Consider the following 17447-nt stretch of genomic DNA (forward strand, 5'->3'; position numbering starts at 1 on the left):
GCATGGAGACAGCAGTGCTAACAACTGAGCCACTATAATTTTTAACAAGAATACGGGAAAGAATATGAAGAGTAAATAGTGTCTTCAAAGTTCTTTTAGCCATGGAAAATGTTTGGGAATTTCACTTTCAAATTGGACGAGAATGTTAGATTCAATGCATCTGGCCACCCCAAAAGGAAACTGGCAGTAGTTTGGTTCATACATCATTGAAGAACCAAAGGATATATTTCCACTGTCTTTTGAACGACGTGTAAATGATCACAGGATGGCTATTCTCCAAAGTTAACAATGTTAAGGTTGTACATCTTCACTATATTCGTGACATAGCATATCAGCAGGTGGAGAACAGAGTGAGGGAGATTTTCTATGTATCCATGAAGAACTTCTATAAGAGAGGGGGGTGATCATTTACTCTGTCCCATTTGTATTGAAAACAAAATTAGTTATCCAACTTCACCCTGCTTTCTACTACTTTGTCCATACTTCTGCAAACCCATGTGTTCATTAAATAGAGTAAGGGCTTCTTCCCTCAGAGTTTTTCCAGTGGGAGCTCCAGACCTCCATCACCTCTGGGTGAAAAAAAATTCCAAACAGTTAATTCAAACCTACACTTAACGGTTATAGTCTGCACTGCTTTATCTAGATCTAGATTCCTCAATTTCAGACACCTCATTTAAATCATCCATCAGCTTCCTTTCAGCTGCAGCTTTGTTAATAGCACACTTGCCTCAGAGTCAGGACTTTGAGGTTTCAACTTCAGGACTTAGCACAAAAATAAAAGTGCAGGACTGGGAGACTGTGAAGTTGCCTTATGTTAAAATCATCTATCTTCTCTCATGAACATAAAGTTACAACAGTACTATTTCAGAAGAAAGTGCAGGAGAAAATATTTTGCACCCTGATCAATATCTATCCTTCTTTTAACAATACAAAAACAAATTGGATTAACAGCATATTGCAGTTTACAGGTATTTTCTTTGTGCAACTTGGCTGGTGCATTTGCTGCACCATATGCTTATTTGCTGCAAACTACTCTGGGGTGGCCAAAGGTCATGATTGGCATGATTTAAATACCAGTCTTTCCTTTTCAGTACTTCACAGTAAACAACCTGGGTTAACGTAAGGTTGTTGTTCACAGCTAAACTTCCCAATTCTATGCAATATTCTGTCTTGTAAAATCACATCTTTCGATTAATGCATTGACCAGAACTCTAACTGCAGTCTCACTGAGAAATATTTTATCTATTCTCCACACCCTTATATTCTATGCTATGGCTTCCCAAATGATGGTTCACAATTGTTAGTGGGGTCACAATGAGGTTTTGGGGTATTGGTTGCTCAGAAGCAATGGTTTTCGAGGCTTTGGACAGATTTCTGACAGCTGTGATGCGCTGTCTAATCTCCGCTTTGTTTTGGTTGGGGTTTGTGGCCTACTAGATTACTCTGCAAGGCAAAAGTGCTAGGGCAAACACGTCTATGAATACATTGGTGGTATTTGTTTGGAGAAAGCCTGCCTTTTCATCAACTCCACTCACGCTCAACTCTTGTTCCCCTAATCCCAATCATGCAGTAAGCCTGCCTCCTTGCCGACATAACTCTCAACTACTAAAGCCTCCCAAATCCCACTCTAAATTCAACAATTCTCTTGCCTACTCAAAAGTATGGGATACAGGGAGATTTGGCCATCTGGATTCAGATTTGGTTGGCTGACAGAAGGCAGAGTGGTTGTAGATGGAAAGTATTCTGCCTGGAGGTCAGTGTTGACTCGGGTCCCGCAGGGCTCCGTTCTTGAGCCTCTGCTCTTTGTATTTTTAAAAGATGACTTGGATGAGGAGGTTGAAGGGTGGGTTAGTAAATGTGCAGATGACACAAAGGTTGAAGGTGCCGTTGATAGTATTGAGTGCTACTGCAGGCTGCAGCGTGACAGAGACAGGATGCAGAGCTGGGCTGAGAAATGGCAGATGGAGTTCAACCTGGATAAATGCGAAGTGATGCATTTTGGAAGGTTGAACTCAGATGCTGAATAGAGGATTAAAGACAGGATTGTTGGCAGTGTGGAGGAACAGAGGGATCTGGGTGTGCAAGTACATAGATCCCTCAAAGTTGCCACTCAAGTTGGTAGCGCTGTTAAGCAAGCATATGGTGTTTTGGCTTTCATTAACAGGGGGATCGAGTTTAAGAGTCACGAGGTTTTGCTGCAGCTCTACAAGTCCCTGATGAGACCACACTTGGAATATTGTGTCCAGTTCTGGTCGCCCTACTATAGGAAAGATATAAAGGCTTTGGAGAGGGTGCAAAGAAGGTTTACCAGGATGCTGCCTGGACTGGAGGGCTTGTCTTATGAAGAAAGGTTGACTAAGCTGGGACTTTTCTCTCTGGAGAGGAGGAGGAAGAGAGATGACCTGAGCGAGGTATACAAGATAATGAGAGGAATGGATAGAGTCAATAGCCAGAGACTTTTCCCCAGGGCGGGATTGACTGATATGAGGGGTCATAGTTTGAAGATATTAGGAGAAAGGTATAGAGGAGACGTCAGAGGAAGATTCTTTACACAAAGTTGCGAATGAATGGAATGCTTTGCCAGCAGTGGTGGTGGAAGCAGAGCCATTAGAGACATTTAAGCGACCGCTAGACATGCACATGGATAGCAGTGAGTTGAGGGGTGCGTAGGTCAAGTTATTTTATTTCACATTAGGATTAACCCTCAGGTCAACATTGTGGGTCAAAGGGCCTGTTCTGTGCTGTACTTTTCTATGTTCTAAACCATTTCTGGATTTAAATTCGTTACTATTCCCCCAATCTGACCACTGAATTGATTGGTTCCTACAGTCTTCTGTAATTTGCAAATTGGATAAGTGCGAAACTGGTAAATGTGGCATAGTTAGCTTTTTAGAAACTTTCCAATAAAGGTACCACAAAACAGATTAGCAAATAAAATTACAACACATGGGACTGCACCATATTGGCATGGACTGAGAACTAATTAATAGACAGAAAACAGATAGTTCATTTGCGGGTTGGTATCCTGTTACAAGTAAGCTACTGACAAAGCAGTGCTTTTGGCATCAGCCACTCTCAATGCATAGCAATTATGCGGGTATGGAATCATACGTAACATTTTCAAAGTCTGCAGACGTCACAATTTTAGATAGGAAGGAGAGTTGGAAGGATGATGAAAGGATGCTTCAAAATTAGCAGATGGAATACAACTTGGAGAAATGAGAGGTTGCATACTCCGGTAGGAAAATCAAATAGAGTATTTTTTAAATCCCAAGAGGCCACAAGTGTTGAACTTCAAAGGGATTTGGATATTCTTGTCAAGAGTCACAAATTTAAAGTGCAGACACAGCAAGTAATTAAGGTGGGAAATCGTATCTTAGACTTTATTGCAAGAGGATCTGAGCACTGGAGTAAAGATTAAAGACTGTGACTGTATAGAGCCTTGGGGAAGTCACAGCTAGAGTATTATGTACAGTTCAGGTTTCCTTATCTACACAAGACATATACTTGCCATCGCAGGAGAGCAACAAATGTTCACTGAACTAATTCTTGGGATGTTGAGACGGTCTTTGAGGAAAGATTCTGTACACTTGTCCTATATTTTCTGGAATTTAGAATATAGTGAGAGATGATCTCATTCAAGCAAAATTCTTAAGAGGGTAAAGAAAAAGGGGAGATACAGAAAGGGTTTTCCCTGGCTTTGTAGTGGGGTATAAGATCCAGGGAACAGAATCTCAGATGAAGGAGTAGGTCAGTTACAACTAAAAGGAGGTGGCATTTCTTTACGCAGAGGGTGAGAATCTTTGGAATTTTCTGTCCAAGATAGCTGGAGGTTTAATCATTGGCGGTGTTAATCACAATGATTAGTGGATTTCTGAAGATAAAAAAAAAATGGATGTGACCCAGCATAAAAATATTCAACTAGATCTGCCATGATTACATATAACGGAAGAACACCCTAAATAGGCTGAATGGCCTACGCCTGCTGCCACTTCTTCTGATCTTATGAACCAAAGGAATACAGGTGAACTTTGAATTGGATAGAAAACATTGTTTTAAGTCATCAACCAGTGTGGATAAATCGGAGAGAGAATTAGTCAGCTACAAAAGAAAACCAAAAAAAAGACATGAACAAAAACAAATTGAATTACTCTTGTCGGAACCGACGTTGAGGAAAATTGGTGCATTAGACTTTCACTATGGTACACTCATTTGCATTGTTTCCTGAAATAGAAAGGAAAACTTCAGGTCCTGATTGAGGACTGAGATAGTTTCAAACTAGTTGTTAACAGATAGCAGTCCAAACCAAAAATATCCCAATGATTTGTTCCCACTTCCTTTCACAGGCTATGACAGAACAATAGAAAGTCGAACACCACAATGTAATATTTTTCTAAGGCACATACATTGGTGGAGCAAAGTAAAGGAACTTTTACTTTACAGTAAATTGTGTTACATCTGACTTGGGAATACTCAATATTGACATTCAGCACCTAAAAAATGGTTTGTTTCCACTTCACATTACCCTTGAAATTTACTCTATCAATTATGTCAAGTCCAAGATAATCAATCTTACCTTGTTATCTTCCCAATAAAGAGCTAAACACTGATCCCCTGGTCTCCAATCACTAAGCTGTGATTTATTTGACACTGCTGAAGAAGGGTAATCAGTTTCATAAGGTCTTTCCCACGTTCTTTCTGGTTTAATTGGTCCGGTTCTTTTCTTTGACCCGGAATCATAAATCCCATTATTGCTCTGAGAATATTCAGTAAACTTTGACTGGCTAGGTTCTGATGATTTAATAGGTCCTGTTCTTCTCCTCAAAAAGGAATCTTCTAATTGTCCATTAGACATGTTACATGAATCAACAATTCGTGTAGAGGTGTTGTCAACGTGTAAATTCAAGTCCCTTGAGTTTTTCACATTTCCAGAGATCCCACTACCAATTACTTGAGATAGTTCGATACCTTTCCGGTCATTGAAAGTATTATAATTATGCCTCTGGTTTTCAAATTTTCCTCGCTGCTGACCACTGTTATCCAAATGTTCTTTTTTAATCTGGCTACCTTTAAAGTCCAGTGAACCGAGAACATCTCCTAGTTTATTTATTTGGCTTTCTCCTTTAGTCTTTCTAGCTGACTCATGAGTCAAGTGACTAATTTGCTGCTCATAGTCTCTTAGCCTTTCATTGCCAGGGTAATGCTTGCCACCTCTTCTTCCATCATCTATCCATTGGTTAGATCCAGTAGAATTGTATCTTTCAGGGCCTCTGCCCCGCTGTGTACCATGGTTCTCCAAAGCTTGTCTAGCAATTACATTCTCTCTTTGGAAGCGAGGTGGCCTGTCGTGTTTTTGTGGCCGATCATTACTCCATGGAGCATTCTTGTGCTGAGAGCCCTTCATACCAATACTTTTGTCAGTGCTTGGGTGATGCGCAGGTTGCATTTTTGATTCTAAAAAACAAATACAAACAATAAAGTAAGACTCAGTTTGTTTCACTTCCAATAATTTTTTACACCATATAACTCTTAACATTCACCTGGACCTGTGTTTTTGTTTTTGCCACTGTTACCAATTATTTACATATCTGTGCTACTTAACTATGTGATCTGCCTGTATTGCTCATAAGAAAGCTTTTCACTGTGCCTTTTCACACATGACAATAAATGCAATTCAATTCGTTATAAACTAACAAGATAGAGAATATATCTCATAAGATGCAAATTTTCAGGAGTCTCTCAGTCCATAACTCTACTTCCCAAAGTACATAGAACATTAAACATTTGCTTTTATTATCTTACAAAGGACTTCATATTTTAAAGCAGAATGTGTAGTCCAGCTAACTTAAGGAGTCATCCACAAGCTAAACTTCGCTGAATGTTTTCGACATCACATATAGATAGGGTGATTAAGAGTATACATGTTGGTACGTTATATTGAGGTTGCACAGGACATTGGTGAGGCCACTTCTGGAGTACAGTGCACAGTTGTGAATGGAGGGCTTGAGTCATAATAAGAGACTGGACAGGCTGGGACCTTTTTCACTAGAATGTAGGAGGTTGAGGAGTGACCTATTAGAGGTTCATAAATTCATGATTAAGTGTGGATACGGTGAATGGCAGGTGTCTTTCCCCGAGAATGGGAGATTTCAAGACTGGGGGAATATTTTTAAGATGAGAGGGAGAAAGATTTAAAGAAAAAGACACAATGGGCAATTTTTTTTGTTTTAAACACTGGTTTGTGTGGAATTAACTAGCAGAGGAAGTGGTGGATGCAGATACAGTTACAACAGTTAAGACATCTAGATAAGTCCATGAATAAAAAATGTTGGGAGGAATACGGGCGAAGTGAATGCAAGAGGGACTAGTTTACTTTGGGTTTGTGGTCAGCATGGACTGGTTTGACCAAAGAGCCTGGTTCCGTGCTGTGACTCTCACTGTACAGAGTTACAAATTCATCTCCTTTTGCTCAGACAATGGTGAGCGTCTTCCATTGGCTCGAGACCTTGCATTGGAACTTACTCCCTAATGCATCAGATTCTCTCCTCTCTAAAACCTACATCTCTATTCATACTCATCATTATTGTTTGACTATATATTTGCAAAGCTTGGTTGGACATTTTTCTAGAAGGTGCCACTAAATGCAAACTACTTTAGTTAATGCTCATTATTCTCATGTTTGGTTCAGAAGCTGAAGCTAAGTTTTCAACTGTCAATATCTTGTATCAACTCTAGCTGAACACCAAGAAATAAAAAGGGCAACATGGATATAAAGCTGTCTAAGTGACAGGAAACAGAGGGGTAGCAAGTAGCTTTGTGTTGAATTTAAAAATGACAGTTTTTCCAAGAATCAGTACAAAGGACCACTGCTTCAAGCAATTTATGTAAATGACTTACACTTTGGCGAGTGGAGCTCAAATTCAAAATTTGGAATTTTGGAGCATAGTGAATGGAGGAGGATGGTCAAAGGATATGCAAAAGCAAGTCGAATGGGAAGACATGGCAGAAGGAATCAAACACACTGAAGTACAAAGTTATGCATTTTCATATAATGAATGAGAAGTGGCTGTTTAAAATAAATTCTAAAGAACATGCAAGAACAAAAGCTCTTGGAGATACATGTGAAGCATCAGTGGAGGCAATAAAGTTAAGGTGAACTTTTATAAAGCTTTTTTCCAGTCTAAGCTTGCATACAATGTCGACTTATGAGCAGTGGATTTCGAGAAGGTTGTGAAGTAATTGGAAAAGAATGGAGGAATGATTTCAGGAATAAATTAGTTCAGTTATATAAGTTCGAACTGCTCATCTTGGTGAAAAAAGGAGGTTTAATAGAGATGTTCCAAGATTATGAAGGATCTGAATTGAATACATAGGGACATCCATTTGTTACAGATGGATAACTAAGAATTAACCTCAGCTCATCCACTTCGACAAACAGGTCACTGTTTCGCTATCACAGTAATCCGATACTCCAACGTGGACGTCCAGCAAATCTGTCGATTACTGGATAAATAATTTCATGACATCAGCTCTAATTTTACTTTGAATCAGCTTGAAGTCAGATCCACTTATTCTCCTTTTGCAACTGAAATCTTTCAGCAAACTTAGTTTTCCCATAACATGAATGATCATATATACCTCAATAATATCATCCTTGTTGCCTTCTTTCATTTTCCTTATACTGGAGCTCTAACATTACATTGTCCTCTCCTCTACATTGGGGAGACAGGCCGCCTTCTTGCGGAACGTTTCAGAGAACACCTCTGGGACACCCCACCAACCAACACAACCGCCCTGTGGCTGAACACTTTAAATTCCCTCCCACTCCGCCAAGGACATGCAGGTCCTTGGCCTCCTCCATCGCCAGACCATGGCAACACGACGTCTGGAGGAAGAGCGCCTCATCTTCCGCCTCGGAACCCTCCAACCACAAGGGATGAATGCAGATTTCTCCAGCTTTCTCATTTCCCCTCCCCCCACCTTATCTCAATCCCAACCCTCAGACTCAGCACCGCCTTCTTGACCTGCAATCTTCTTCCCGACCTCTCCGCCCCCCCCACCCTCTCTCCGGCCTATCACCCTCACCTCAACCTCCTTCCACCTATCGCATTCCCAACGCCCCTCAAGTCCCTCCTTCCTACCTTTTATCTTAGCCTGCTTGGCACACCCTCCTGATTCCTGAAGAAGGGCTTATGCCTGAAACATCGATTCTCCTGCTTCTTGGATGCTGCCTGACCTGCTGCGCTTTTCCAGCAACACATTTTTCAGCTCTGATCTCCAGCATCTGCAGTCCTCACTTTCTCCTTCTTTGAGAAGGTGACCAAACAGGTGGATGAGGGTAAAGCCATTTGTGATTATATGGATTTCAGTGAGGCATTTGATAAGGTTCTCCATAGTAGTCTATTGCAGAAAATACGGAGGCATGGGATTGAGGATGATTTAGTAGTTTAGATCAGTTATTAGCGAGCTGAAAGACGACAGGTGGTAGTGGTTGATGAGAAATGTTCCTCCTCGAGTTCAGTTACTAGTGGTGTACTGCAAGGATCTGTTTTAGGGCTACTGCTGTTTGCCATTTTTACTAATTATCTGGATGAGGGTGTAGAAGGATGGGTTAGTAAGTTTGCAGATGACACTAAGGTCGGTAGAGTTGTGGATAGTGATGAAGGATGTTTTGGGTTACAGAGAGACATAGAGAAGCTGCAGAGCTGGGCTGAGAGGTAGCAAATGGAATTTTATGTAGAAAAGTGTGACTATCCCTAATCTATGTCCAAGGCATAGGTCCCTGAAAGTTGCCATCCAGGTTGATAGGGTTGTTAAGAAGGCAAACAGTGTGTTAGCTTTTCCCGGTAGAGGGATTGCGTTTTGGAACCATGAGGTTATGTTGCAGCTGTACAAAACTCTGGGGTGGCTGCACTTGGAGCATTGTATACAGTTCTGGTTGCCGTATTATAGGAAGGATGTGGAAACATTGGAAAGGGTGCAGAGGAGATTTACCAGGATGCTTCCTGGTATGGAGGGAAGGTCTTATGAGGAAAGGCTGAGGGACTTTTTGTTAGAGGGAAGAAGGTTGAGAGCTGACCTAATAGAGGCATACAAGATGATCAGAGGATTAGGTAGGGTGGACAGTGAGAGCCTTTTTCCTCAGATGGTGATGGCTAGCACAAGGGGATATAGCTTTAAATTGAGGGGTGATAGATATAGGACAGATGTCAGAGGTAGGTTCTTTACTCAGTTGTAAGGGCGTGGAATGCACTGCCTGCAACAGTAGCAGACTCACCAACATTAAGGGCATTTAAATGGTCATTGGATAAACAGATGGATGACAATGGAACAGTGTAGGTTAGATGGGCTTCAGATTGGTTTCACAGGTCGGCACAACATTGTTGGCTGAAGGGCCTGTACTTCGCTGGAACGTTCTATGTTCTAATTTTAGCATGGTCAGGAAAGACAGCAGAGCAGCATTGCTCCTCACAGCATTGGATTGCACGCATGCAGCTACAGCATCAACATGACACAGATTAATCCAGATGCACAACACATTAGCCAAATGACACATCTCAAACCAAGCTTCAGCATACTGTGAGCATTACAATGTTCAAAACAAGCAGAGAGATCACATCTTGCATATAATGAACATAAAACAAAAAAGGGGTTCATTTATTTTATTATTTAAACAGCCAACAGTAACCAACTTCATTCAGTCCAGAATTATATTAAAATGGCAGCAGTCATGGCTGCATTTTTTGTTGACATTCTGCACTTTCTCACTTATTTACAGAGGGGGAATAAAGTGAAGTTCTAAACTCTTAAAATATAATTTTGCTCAGCAATTGCCACCAGTGAAAAATACATAATTTTCTTTCCATTATTAACTTCTGAGCTAGCTGTGGAAACAAATCTCAGGCAAGTTCAAGTCAGAGCACAGCAAGCACAGGAGGAACTGATGCCCAACTAAAACTCCTGAAAAAATTACAATGAAGGAGCTATCTCAACAAACAACAAAGCACAAAAGATTGGCAACAAGCCAAGGGGTTAGAATACCAAGGAAGAAAAAGTTTGGAATGTTGCACCAAAAGAAATCGATGCAGAATACACTCTCTCCATCACATCTCAAATCATAGTATTAATATTAAATCATTTACTAAAAAATACTTCAAGGACAAGTGTATATTTGTGTCACGACATTTTACTTAAATATTTCTATGCATCTTAAATGGACTATCCACAATGAGAAAAGAAAAAGCCAGAATTATTCTGGGATCAGAAATATCAAAAGGAGTACCAACATAGAAAGAAATACTTAAAATCTAAAGGCAGGCAAAAACAACAACCCCTTAAATTTAAGAATGTCAGCCTGATTCATCCACAGCCAATATGTGAAACACCAATCCCTCGGTTTTTTTGCAGGATTCGAAATCCATTTGACACCCACTTTTGCAACTTAACTCCAACAAAACTGTTGTTAGGTCAGCTGCATTCAGAAAGCCAGGTCACACCAACACTAATTAAAGGGACCATATGAACTTAAAAGAAATCATTAGTTGAGTACGGAAATGGGAGGTGCAATGATCCTCCCTCTCCTGCACAGTTCAACCAAGTGTTGCCAGGCATCTTCACTTAGCCTCCATTTCATGTAACCTCTGCCCTTTCTCCCAATCACTGTAATCCTCTCAGAGTTGTGATCATTTAATGATTTCTTCCTCTGACCTTATCAGAGGACCATTGCTGGAAACAATGGCTTAGAATTCAGGTGGTCTTCATTGGTGTGGGGATGCTCAGCAAACTTGAGGCAGTCTGGTGCAAGTGAGACCAATGCGCTCTCAGGTCAATATACTAGTGCTGTCGAAGAGTGTTTAAACTAATTTTACAAGGGGGTGGAAATGAGGATGTAACACTAGCAAAGCAAAATGCAGATATACAGAAGAACCAGTAGACAGATAGCACAAGGGTAAGAAAAGGGATGGCATTACGTACATTGGACAAGGGTCAGACAAAATCGCAAAAAGATCGAATGCACATTAATTGCATTTGCATAAGAACAGAAGTTGCATTGTAAGTAAGGTTAGTGAACTTGGCTTTGGCTATCCCCAAAGGAATGAAAATCTTGGCATCAGAGTAGTTTCTAAATGGGCAAAATGGTGTATGAAATATCCCTGGATACAAGGTATTTGGAAAAGAAATATTTATCAGGGAATATTTCAGTGCTGGAGGGAAATTATTTTGGAGTGCTCAAGAACAGTTGCGAAAGAACCAAAGATATCACTGCACTATTGAGTGTACTCTATAGTGTAGGAACTAATGAGAGAGATAATGAGAGAGGAGCAAATCTGTAGGAATCAGAGTTGGAAAAAGTGCACAGGAGGGAGAATCGAGTATTTAATTGCCCTAACACAGACAGCCACACTGTTCCAAACCAGCTCAGACTGGTGACTCAAAAGGCCTTGAACACTGCAAACGCTTGCACACAAATTTAATTCAAGGCGGAAAAATAGCAAAGTACAAGCTTTGGCTGTATCTCAGTGAAGGTAAAGTTTTTAGAAATGATAATCTATAACAAAAGGAAAAGGTTCTCCCGGGCATGCATTGATTACCTAAGTAAATTCAGCAAAAATTTGTTAAAGGCAAAACATTTTACCTCTAACTAAAAATAACATTTTTGATTACATATCCGACAGTTGATAAGGGTATTGGTACTGCCACTGTTTATCTGGAATTAAAAGGTATTTGATACTTGGTCAACATAATTCCCATTCTGTAAGATGAATGAGTGATGATCAACTGTATTCAGACAGGAAGACAGCACGTGGTGGGGTTCATTAGCGCTCAATATTAGGATTTTGCGTTTGCTTGATAATATCATTCAAGGCCAGGTTTTGAAATTTAAAAGTGACAAAATTTGTCACCGGACTGAACTATGAAACGGAGAGCCAGATAATAATAGATCAAGAGTATTTAAACAGGCTGATGGAATGGACAGACTGCTGGAAGGTGCAACATAACGGAAATGTGAGATGATACATTATGGTAGGAAGAACAAAGAAACCTAAATAGAAACCTAAAACAAAGGAGTTCGGTTTTAAAGGGAGTGGAGGATGAAGATGTCATTGATGCATATACACAGACCATTAAAAGTGAAAAGGTTGCAAAACCTCTCCTTAATCCAATTGGAGATTCCCACCTACTTCAAGACGACCACTATTACCCTGGTGCCAAAGTAAAATTAGGCAGCATGCCTTAATGGCTGTTGCACAGTGGCTCTGACATCCATCATCACGAAGTGCTTCGAGACGTTAGGCACACATTAACTCCAGCCTCCAAGATTGTCTTGATCGACTACAATTCACCTGTCACAATAGGTCCAGGGCAGACACCATCTCCCTGGCCTCAACACTCATCCCTGGAATACCTGGATGACGAGGATAGCCACACACAGAATCCTACTGATTTTAGCTCTGCATCGAACACTATAATTCCAAACAGCCTCTTCAAGTTCGAGACCCAGAACTCTCTACCCCCTCTGCAACTGAATCCTTAACTCCCTGACCCACAGACCGCAGTCAGTAAGGATAGGCAACAACATTTTTTCCATGATAGTACTCAACACCAGTGCACCACAAGGCTGTGTACTCAGCTCCTTACTATATTCCTTACATACTCAGGACTGGCCAAATTCTGCTCTAACTCCATTTACCAGTTTGCTGATGACAGCACCACATTGGATTGGATCTTAAACAATGAAAAGTACAAAGAAATAGAGAGCCGAGTTGCACTGCGTAAAGACAAAAATTTCTCCCTCGATATCAGCAAAATGAAGGAGCTGGTCATTGACTTCAGGAAGCAAATGGAACACATGCCTTGTCTGTATCAATGATACTGAGGTGAAGATGGTTGAGAGCTTCAAGTTCCTCGGAATAAATATCACCAATCTGTCCTGGTCCATCCATGTTAATGCTACAGTCAAGAAAGCATACTAACAGCTCTACTTCTTCAGTAAACTAAGGAAATTCAACATGTCCACAGTGACTCTTACCAATTTTTATTGGTAAGCATCCTAACCAGATGCATCACAGCTTGGTATGGCAACTACTCTGTCCAAGACTACAAGAAATTACAGAACGTTGTGAATGCAGCCCAGTTCATCATGCAAACCGGCCTTCCACCCATTTATTCCATCTGCACTGACTGCTGCCTCAGGAAAACTTCCGACGTAACTAAAGACCCCTTCCACATCATTTATACTCCCTCTACCTTCTTCTATGAAGGAGAAGATATGAAAATTTGAAGATATGTACCAACAGATTCAAGACTTATTAAACTTTTGAATGGACCTCTCACAGTGAAGTTGATATTCCTCTGCACTCTTATGACTACAATCAGCATTCACTTTGAGTGTGAGCAGCAGCTAAGGTAAGACAGTTTGTTTTAAAATTACTTACCGGTAGCGGGCAGCGGTGTTTTTTTTCTCTCTTTACAGAAAGAGCGGGAGCAGCAGGGGGAAGTGACGAAGACCGGAGGGGCAGCCGGGTAGGTTTTTTCCCTTTAAAAGCGCGCAGGAGAAGAACCCGAGGCACTACAGAGGTAGTGTCTCCCACCCGCCCTCCTCCTCTAACCTAAATAATAAGACCCGTTGTGGTAAGTAGGTAAGTGCTGCATTTTGCTTGTTGTATTCTTTAGACCCAGTTTTTTTTATAAAAGGTTACTTTCAGAGGGATGGCAGTGAAGGCAGTGCAATGTTCCTCTTGCAACATGTTTGAGGTGAGGGATGCCATGGACGTCCCTGCTGATAACACTTGCAGGAAGTGCACCCATCTCCAGCTCCTCCAAGACCGTGTTAGGGAACTGGAGCTGGAGTTGGATGAACTTATGATCATTCGGGAGGCAGAGGGGGTCATAGATCGGAGCTTTAAGGAAGTAGTAACTCCAAAGATGGCAGATAGATGGGTGACAGTGAGGGGGACTGGGAGGAAGCAGCCAGTGCAGGGACCCCCTGTGGCCGTTCCCCTCAAGAACAAGTATACCGTTTTGGATACTTGTGGGGACGACGACTTACCAGGGGCAAGTAACAGGACTCAGGCATCTGGCACGGAGCCTGTCCCCGTTACTCAGAAGGGAAGGGTGGAGAAGAGCAGAGCAATAGTAATTGGGGACTCGATAGTTCGGGGCACAGATAGGAGGTTTTGTGGGAACGAGAGAGACTCACGTTTGGTATGTTGCCTCCCAGGTGCAAGGATACGTGATGTCTCTGATCGTGTTTTCCGGGTCCTTAAGGGGGAGGGGGAGCAGCCCGAAGTCGTGGTCCACATTGGCACCAATGACATAGGTAGGAGGAGTGCTGAGGATGTTAGGCAGGCTTTCAGGGAGCTAGGTTGGAAGCTCAGAGTTAGAACGAACAGAGTTGTTGTCTCTGGTTTGTTACCCATGCCACGTGATAGAGAGTCGAGGAATAGGGAGAGAGAACAGTTAAATGCGTGGCTACAGGGATGGTGCAGGAGGGAGGAATTCCGGTATTTGGATAATTGGGGTTCTTTCTGGGGAAGGTGGGACCTCTATAAACAGCATGGTCTACACCTGAACCTGAGGGGCACCAGTATCCTTGGTGGGAGGTTTGCTAGTGCTCTTGGGGGGGGGGTTTAAACTAACTCTGCAGGGGCATGGGAACCCAGACTGTAGCTTTAGGGTGCAGGACCTGGAGTGTAGGGAGGTTAGGAACATGGCATCAATTTCAAAGGAGGGTGCCTGTAAACAGGAAAGTGGTTTGAAGTGTGTATACTTCAATGCAAGAAGTATACAAAATAAGGTAGGTGAACTTGCAGCGTGGGTTGGTACCTGGGACTTCGATGTTGTGGCTATTACGGAGACATGGGTAGAACAGGGACAGGATTGGCTGTTGCAGGTTCCAGGGTTTAAATGTTTTAGTAGGGTCAGAGGTGGGGGTAAAAGAGGGGGAGGTGTGGCATTGCTTGTCAAAGATAGTATTACAGCTGTGGAAAGGACGATGGATGAAGACTCGCCATCTGAGGTAGTTTGGGCTGAGGTTAGGAATAGGAAAGGTGAGCTCACCCTGTTAGGAGTTTTTTACAGGCCTCCTAATAGTCCTAGAAACGTAGAAGAAAGGATTGCGAGGATGATTCAAGAGAAGAGTGAAAGTAATAGGGTGGTTGTTATGGGGGACTTTAACTTTCCTGATATTGATTCGGAAAGCTATAGCTCAAGTTCGTTAGATGGGTCAGTGTTTGTCCAATGTGTGCAGGAGGGTTTCCTGACACAATATGTAGATAGGCCAACAAGAGGTGAGGCCATACTGGATTTGGTTCTGGGTAATGAACCAGGCCAGGTGTTAGAATTAGAGGTAGGTGAGCACTTTGGGGACAGTGACCACAATTCGGTGACTTTTACTCTAGTGATGGAGAGGGATAAGTGTGCACTACAGGGCAAGAGTTATAGATGGGGGCAGGGAAATTATGATGCTGTGAGGCATGACTTAGGATGTGTGGCCTGGAAAAGTAAGCTTCAAGGCAAGGGTGTAATTGATATGTGGAGCTTGTTCAAGGAGCAACTATTGAGTGTCCTTGATAAGTATGTACCCGTCAGGCAGGGAGGAAAGGGTCGTGCGAGGGAGCCGTGGTTTAATAAGGAATTGGAATCCCTTGTTAAATGGAAGAGGGCGGCCTATGTAAAGATGAGGCGTGAAGGTTCAATTGGGGTGATTGGGAGTTATAAGGTAGCCAGGAAGGACCTGAAGAGAGAGCTAAGAGCAGCAAGGAGGGGACATGAAAGGTCCTTAGTTGGTAGGATTAGGGAAAACCCTAAGGCATTCTATAGGTATGTCAGGAATAAAAGAATGACTAGGGTAGGAATAGGTCCAGTCAAGGATAGTAGTGGGAAGTTGCATGTGGAGGCTGAAGAGATTGGGGAGACACTGAATGAATACTTTTCGTCAGTATTCAATCAGGAACAGGACATTGTTGTCAATGTGAGTACTGAGTCACAATTAAGTAGAATGGATGGCTTTGAGGTATGTAGAGAAGAGGTGTTGGAAATTCTGGAAAGGGTGAAAATAGATAAGTCCCCTGGGCCTGATGGCATTTATCCTAGGATTCTCTGGGAAGCAAGGGAGGAGATTGCAGAGCCATTGGCCTTGATTTTTATGTCCTCGTTGTCTACAGGAGTAGTGCCAGAAGATTGGAGGCTAGCAAATGTGGTTTCCTAGTTCAAGAAGGGGAGTAGGGATAACCCTAGTAACTATAGGCCGGTGAGTCTCACTTCTGTTGTGGGCAAAATCTTAGAGAGAATTGTAAGGGATAGGATTTATGAACATCTGGATAGGAATAATGTGATCAAGGATAGTCAGCATGGTTTTGTGAAGGGCAGGTCGTGCCTCACAAACCTTATTGAATTCTTTGAGAAGGTGACTAAGGAGGTGGACGAGGGGAAAGCAGTAGATGTGGTGTATATGGATTTTAGTAAGGCGTTTGATAAGGTTCCCCATGGTAGACTACTGCAAAAAATACGGAGGTATGGCATTGAGGGTGAGTTGGAGGTTTGGATTAGGAGTTGGCTGGCTGGAAGAAGGCAGAGGGTAGTAGTTGATGGCAAAGGTTCATCTTGGAGTGCCGTCACTAGCGGTGTTCCGCAAGGATCTGTTTTGGGACCATTGCTGTTTGTCATTTTTATAAATGACCTGGAGGAGGGGTTAGAAGGTTGGGTGAGCAAGTTTGCGGATGATACGAAAGTCGGAGGAGTTGTAGACAGTGAGGAAGGATGTGGCAGGTTACAGCGGGATATAGATAAGCTGCAGAACTGAGCAGAAAGGTGGCAAATGGAGTTCAATGTAGCTAAGTGTGAGGTGATTCACTTTGGTAAGAGTAATAAAAAGATGGGGTACTGGGCTAACGGTCGGATACTTGGTAGTGTGGATGAGCAGAGGGATCTTGATGTCCATGTACACAGATCTTTGAAAGTTGCCACCCAGGTAAATAGTGCGGTGAAGAAGGCATATGGCGTACTGGCTTTTATTGGTAGAGGAATTGAGTTCCGGAGTACTGAGGTCATGTTGCAGTTGTATAAGACTCTGGTGCGGCCGCATCTAGAGTATTGTGTGCAGTTTTGGTCGCCATACTATAGGAAGGATGTGGAGGCACTGGAACGGGTGCAGAGGAGGTTTACCAGGATGTTGCCTGGTATGGTAGAAAGATCGTATGAGGAAAGGCTGAGGCACTTGGGGTTGTTTTCATTGGAGAAAAGAAGGTTTAGGGGTGACTTGATAGAGGTGTATAAGATGATTAGGGGTTTAGATAGGGTCAACAGTGAGAATTTTTTTCCACGTATGGAGTCAGCTATTACAAGGGGGCATAGCTTTAAATTAAGGGGGGGTAGGTATAGGACAGATGTTAGGGGTTGGTTCTTTACTCAGCGAGTCGTGAGTTCATGGAATGCCCTGCCAGTAG

General features: G+C 42.2%; 1 protein-coding gene across 3 annotated transcripts in view; it reads right to left on the bottom strand.

Moving 5' to 3' along the window:
- tdrd3 (tudor domain containing 3) overlaps nucleotides 1-17447 on the bottom strand; it is a 143591-nt gene that overhangs the window by 48587 nt on the left and 77557 nt on the right. For all 3 annotated transcript variants that reach the window (XM_043691162.2, XM_087987866.1, XM_043691164.2), the window contains one exon: nucleotides 4577-5454. In XM_043691162.2, coding sequence (XP_043547097.2) covers nucleotides 4577-5454 — 878 coding nt within the window. The remainder of the gene's footprint in view (nucleotides 1-4576; nucleotides 5455-17447) is intronic.

The sequence above is a fragment of the Chiloscyllium plagiosum genome, unplaced genomic scaffold (genome assembly GCF_037043375.1).
Source record: "Chiloscyllium plagiosum isolate Xiang-an unplaced genomic scaffold, Cpla_swu_hap1 HiC_scaffold_6, whole genome shotgun sequence".
Lineage (NCBI taxonomy): Eukaryota > Metazoa > Chordata > Chondrichthyes > Orectolobiformes > Hemiscylliidae > Chiloscyllium > Chiloscyllium plagiosum.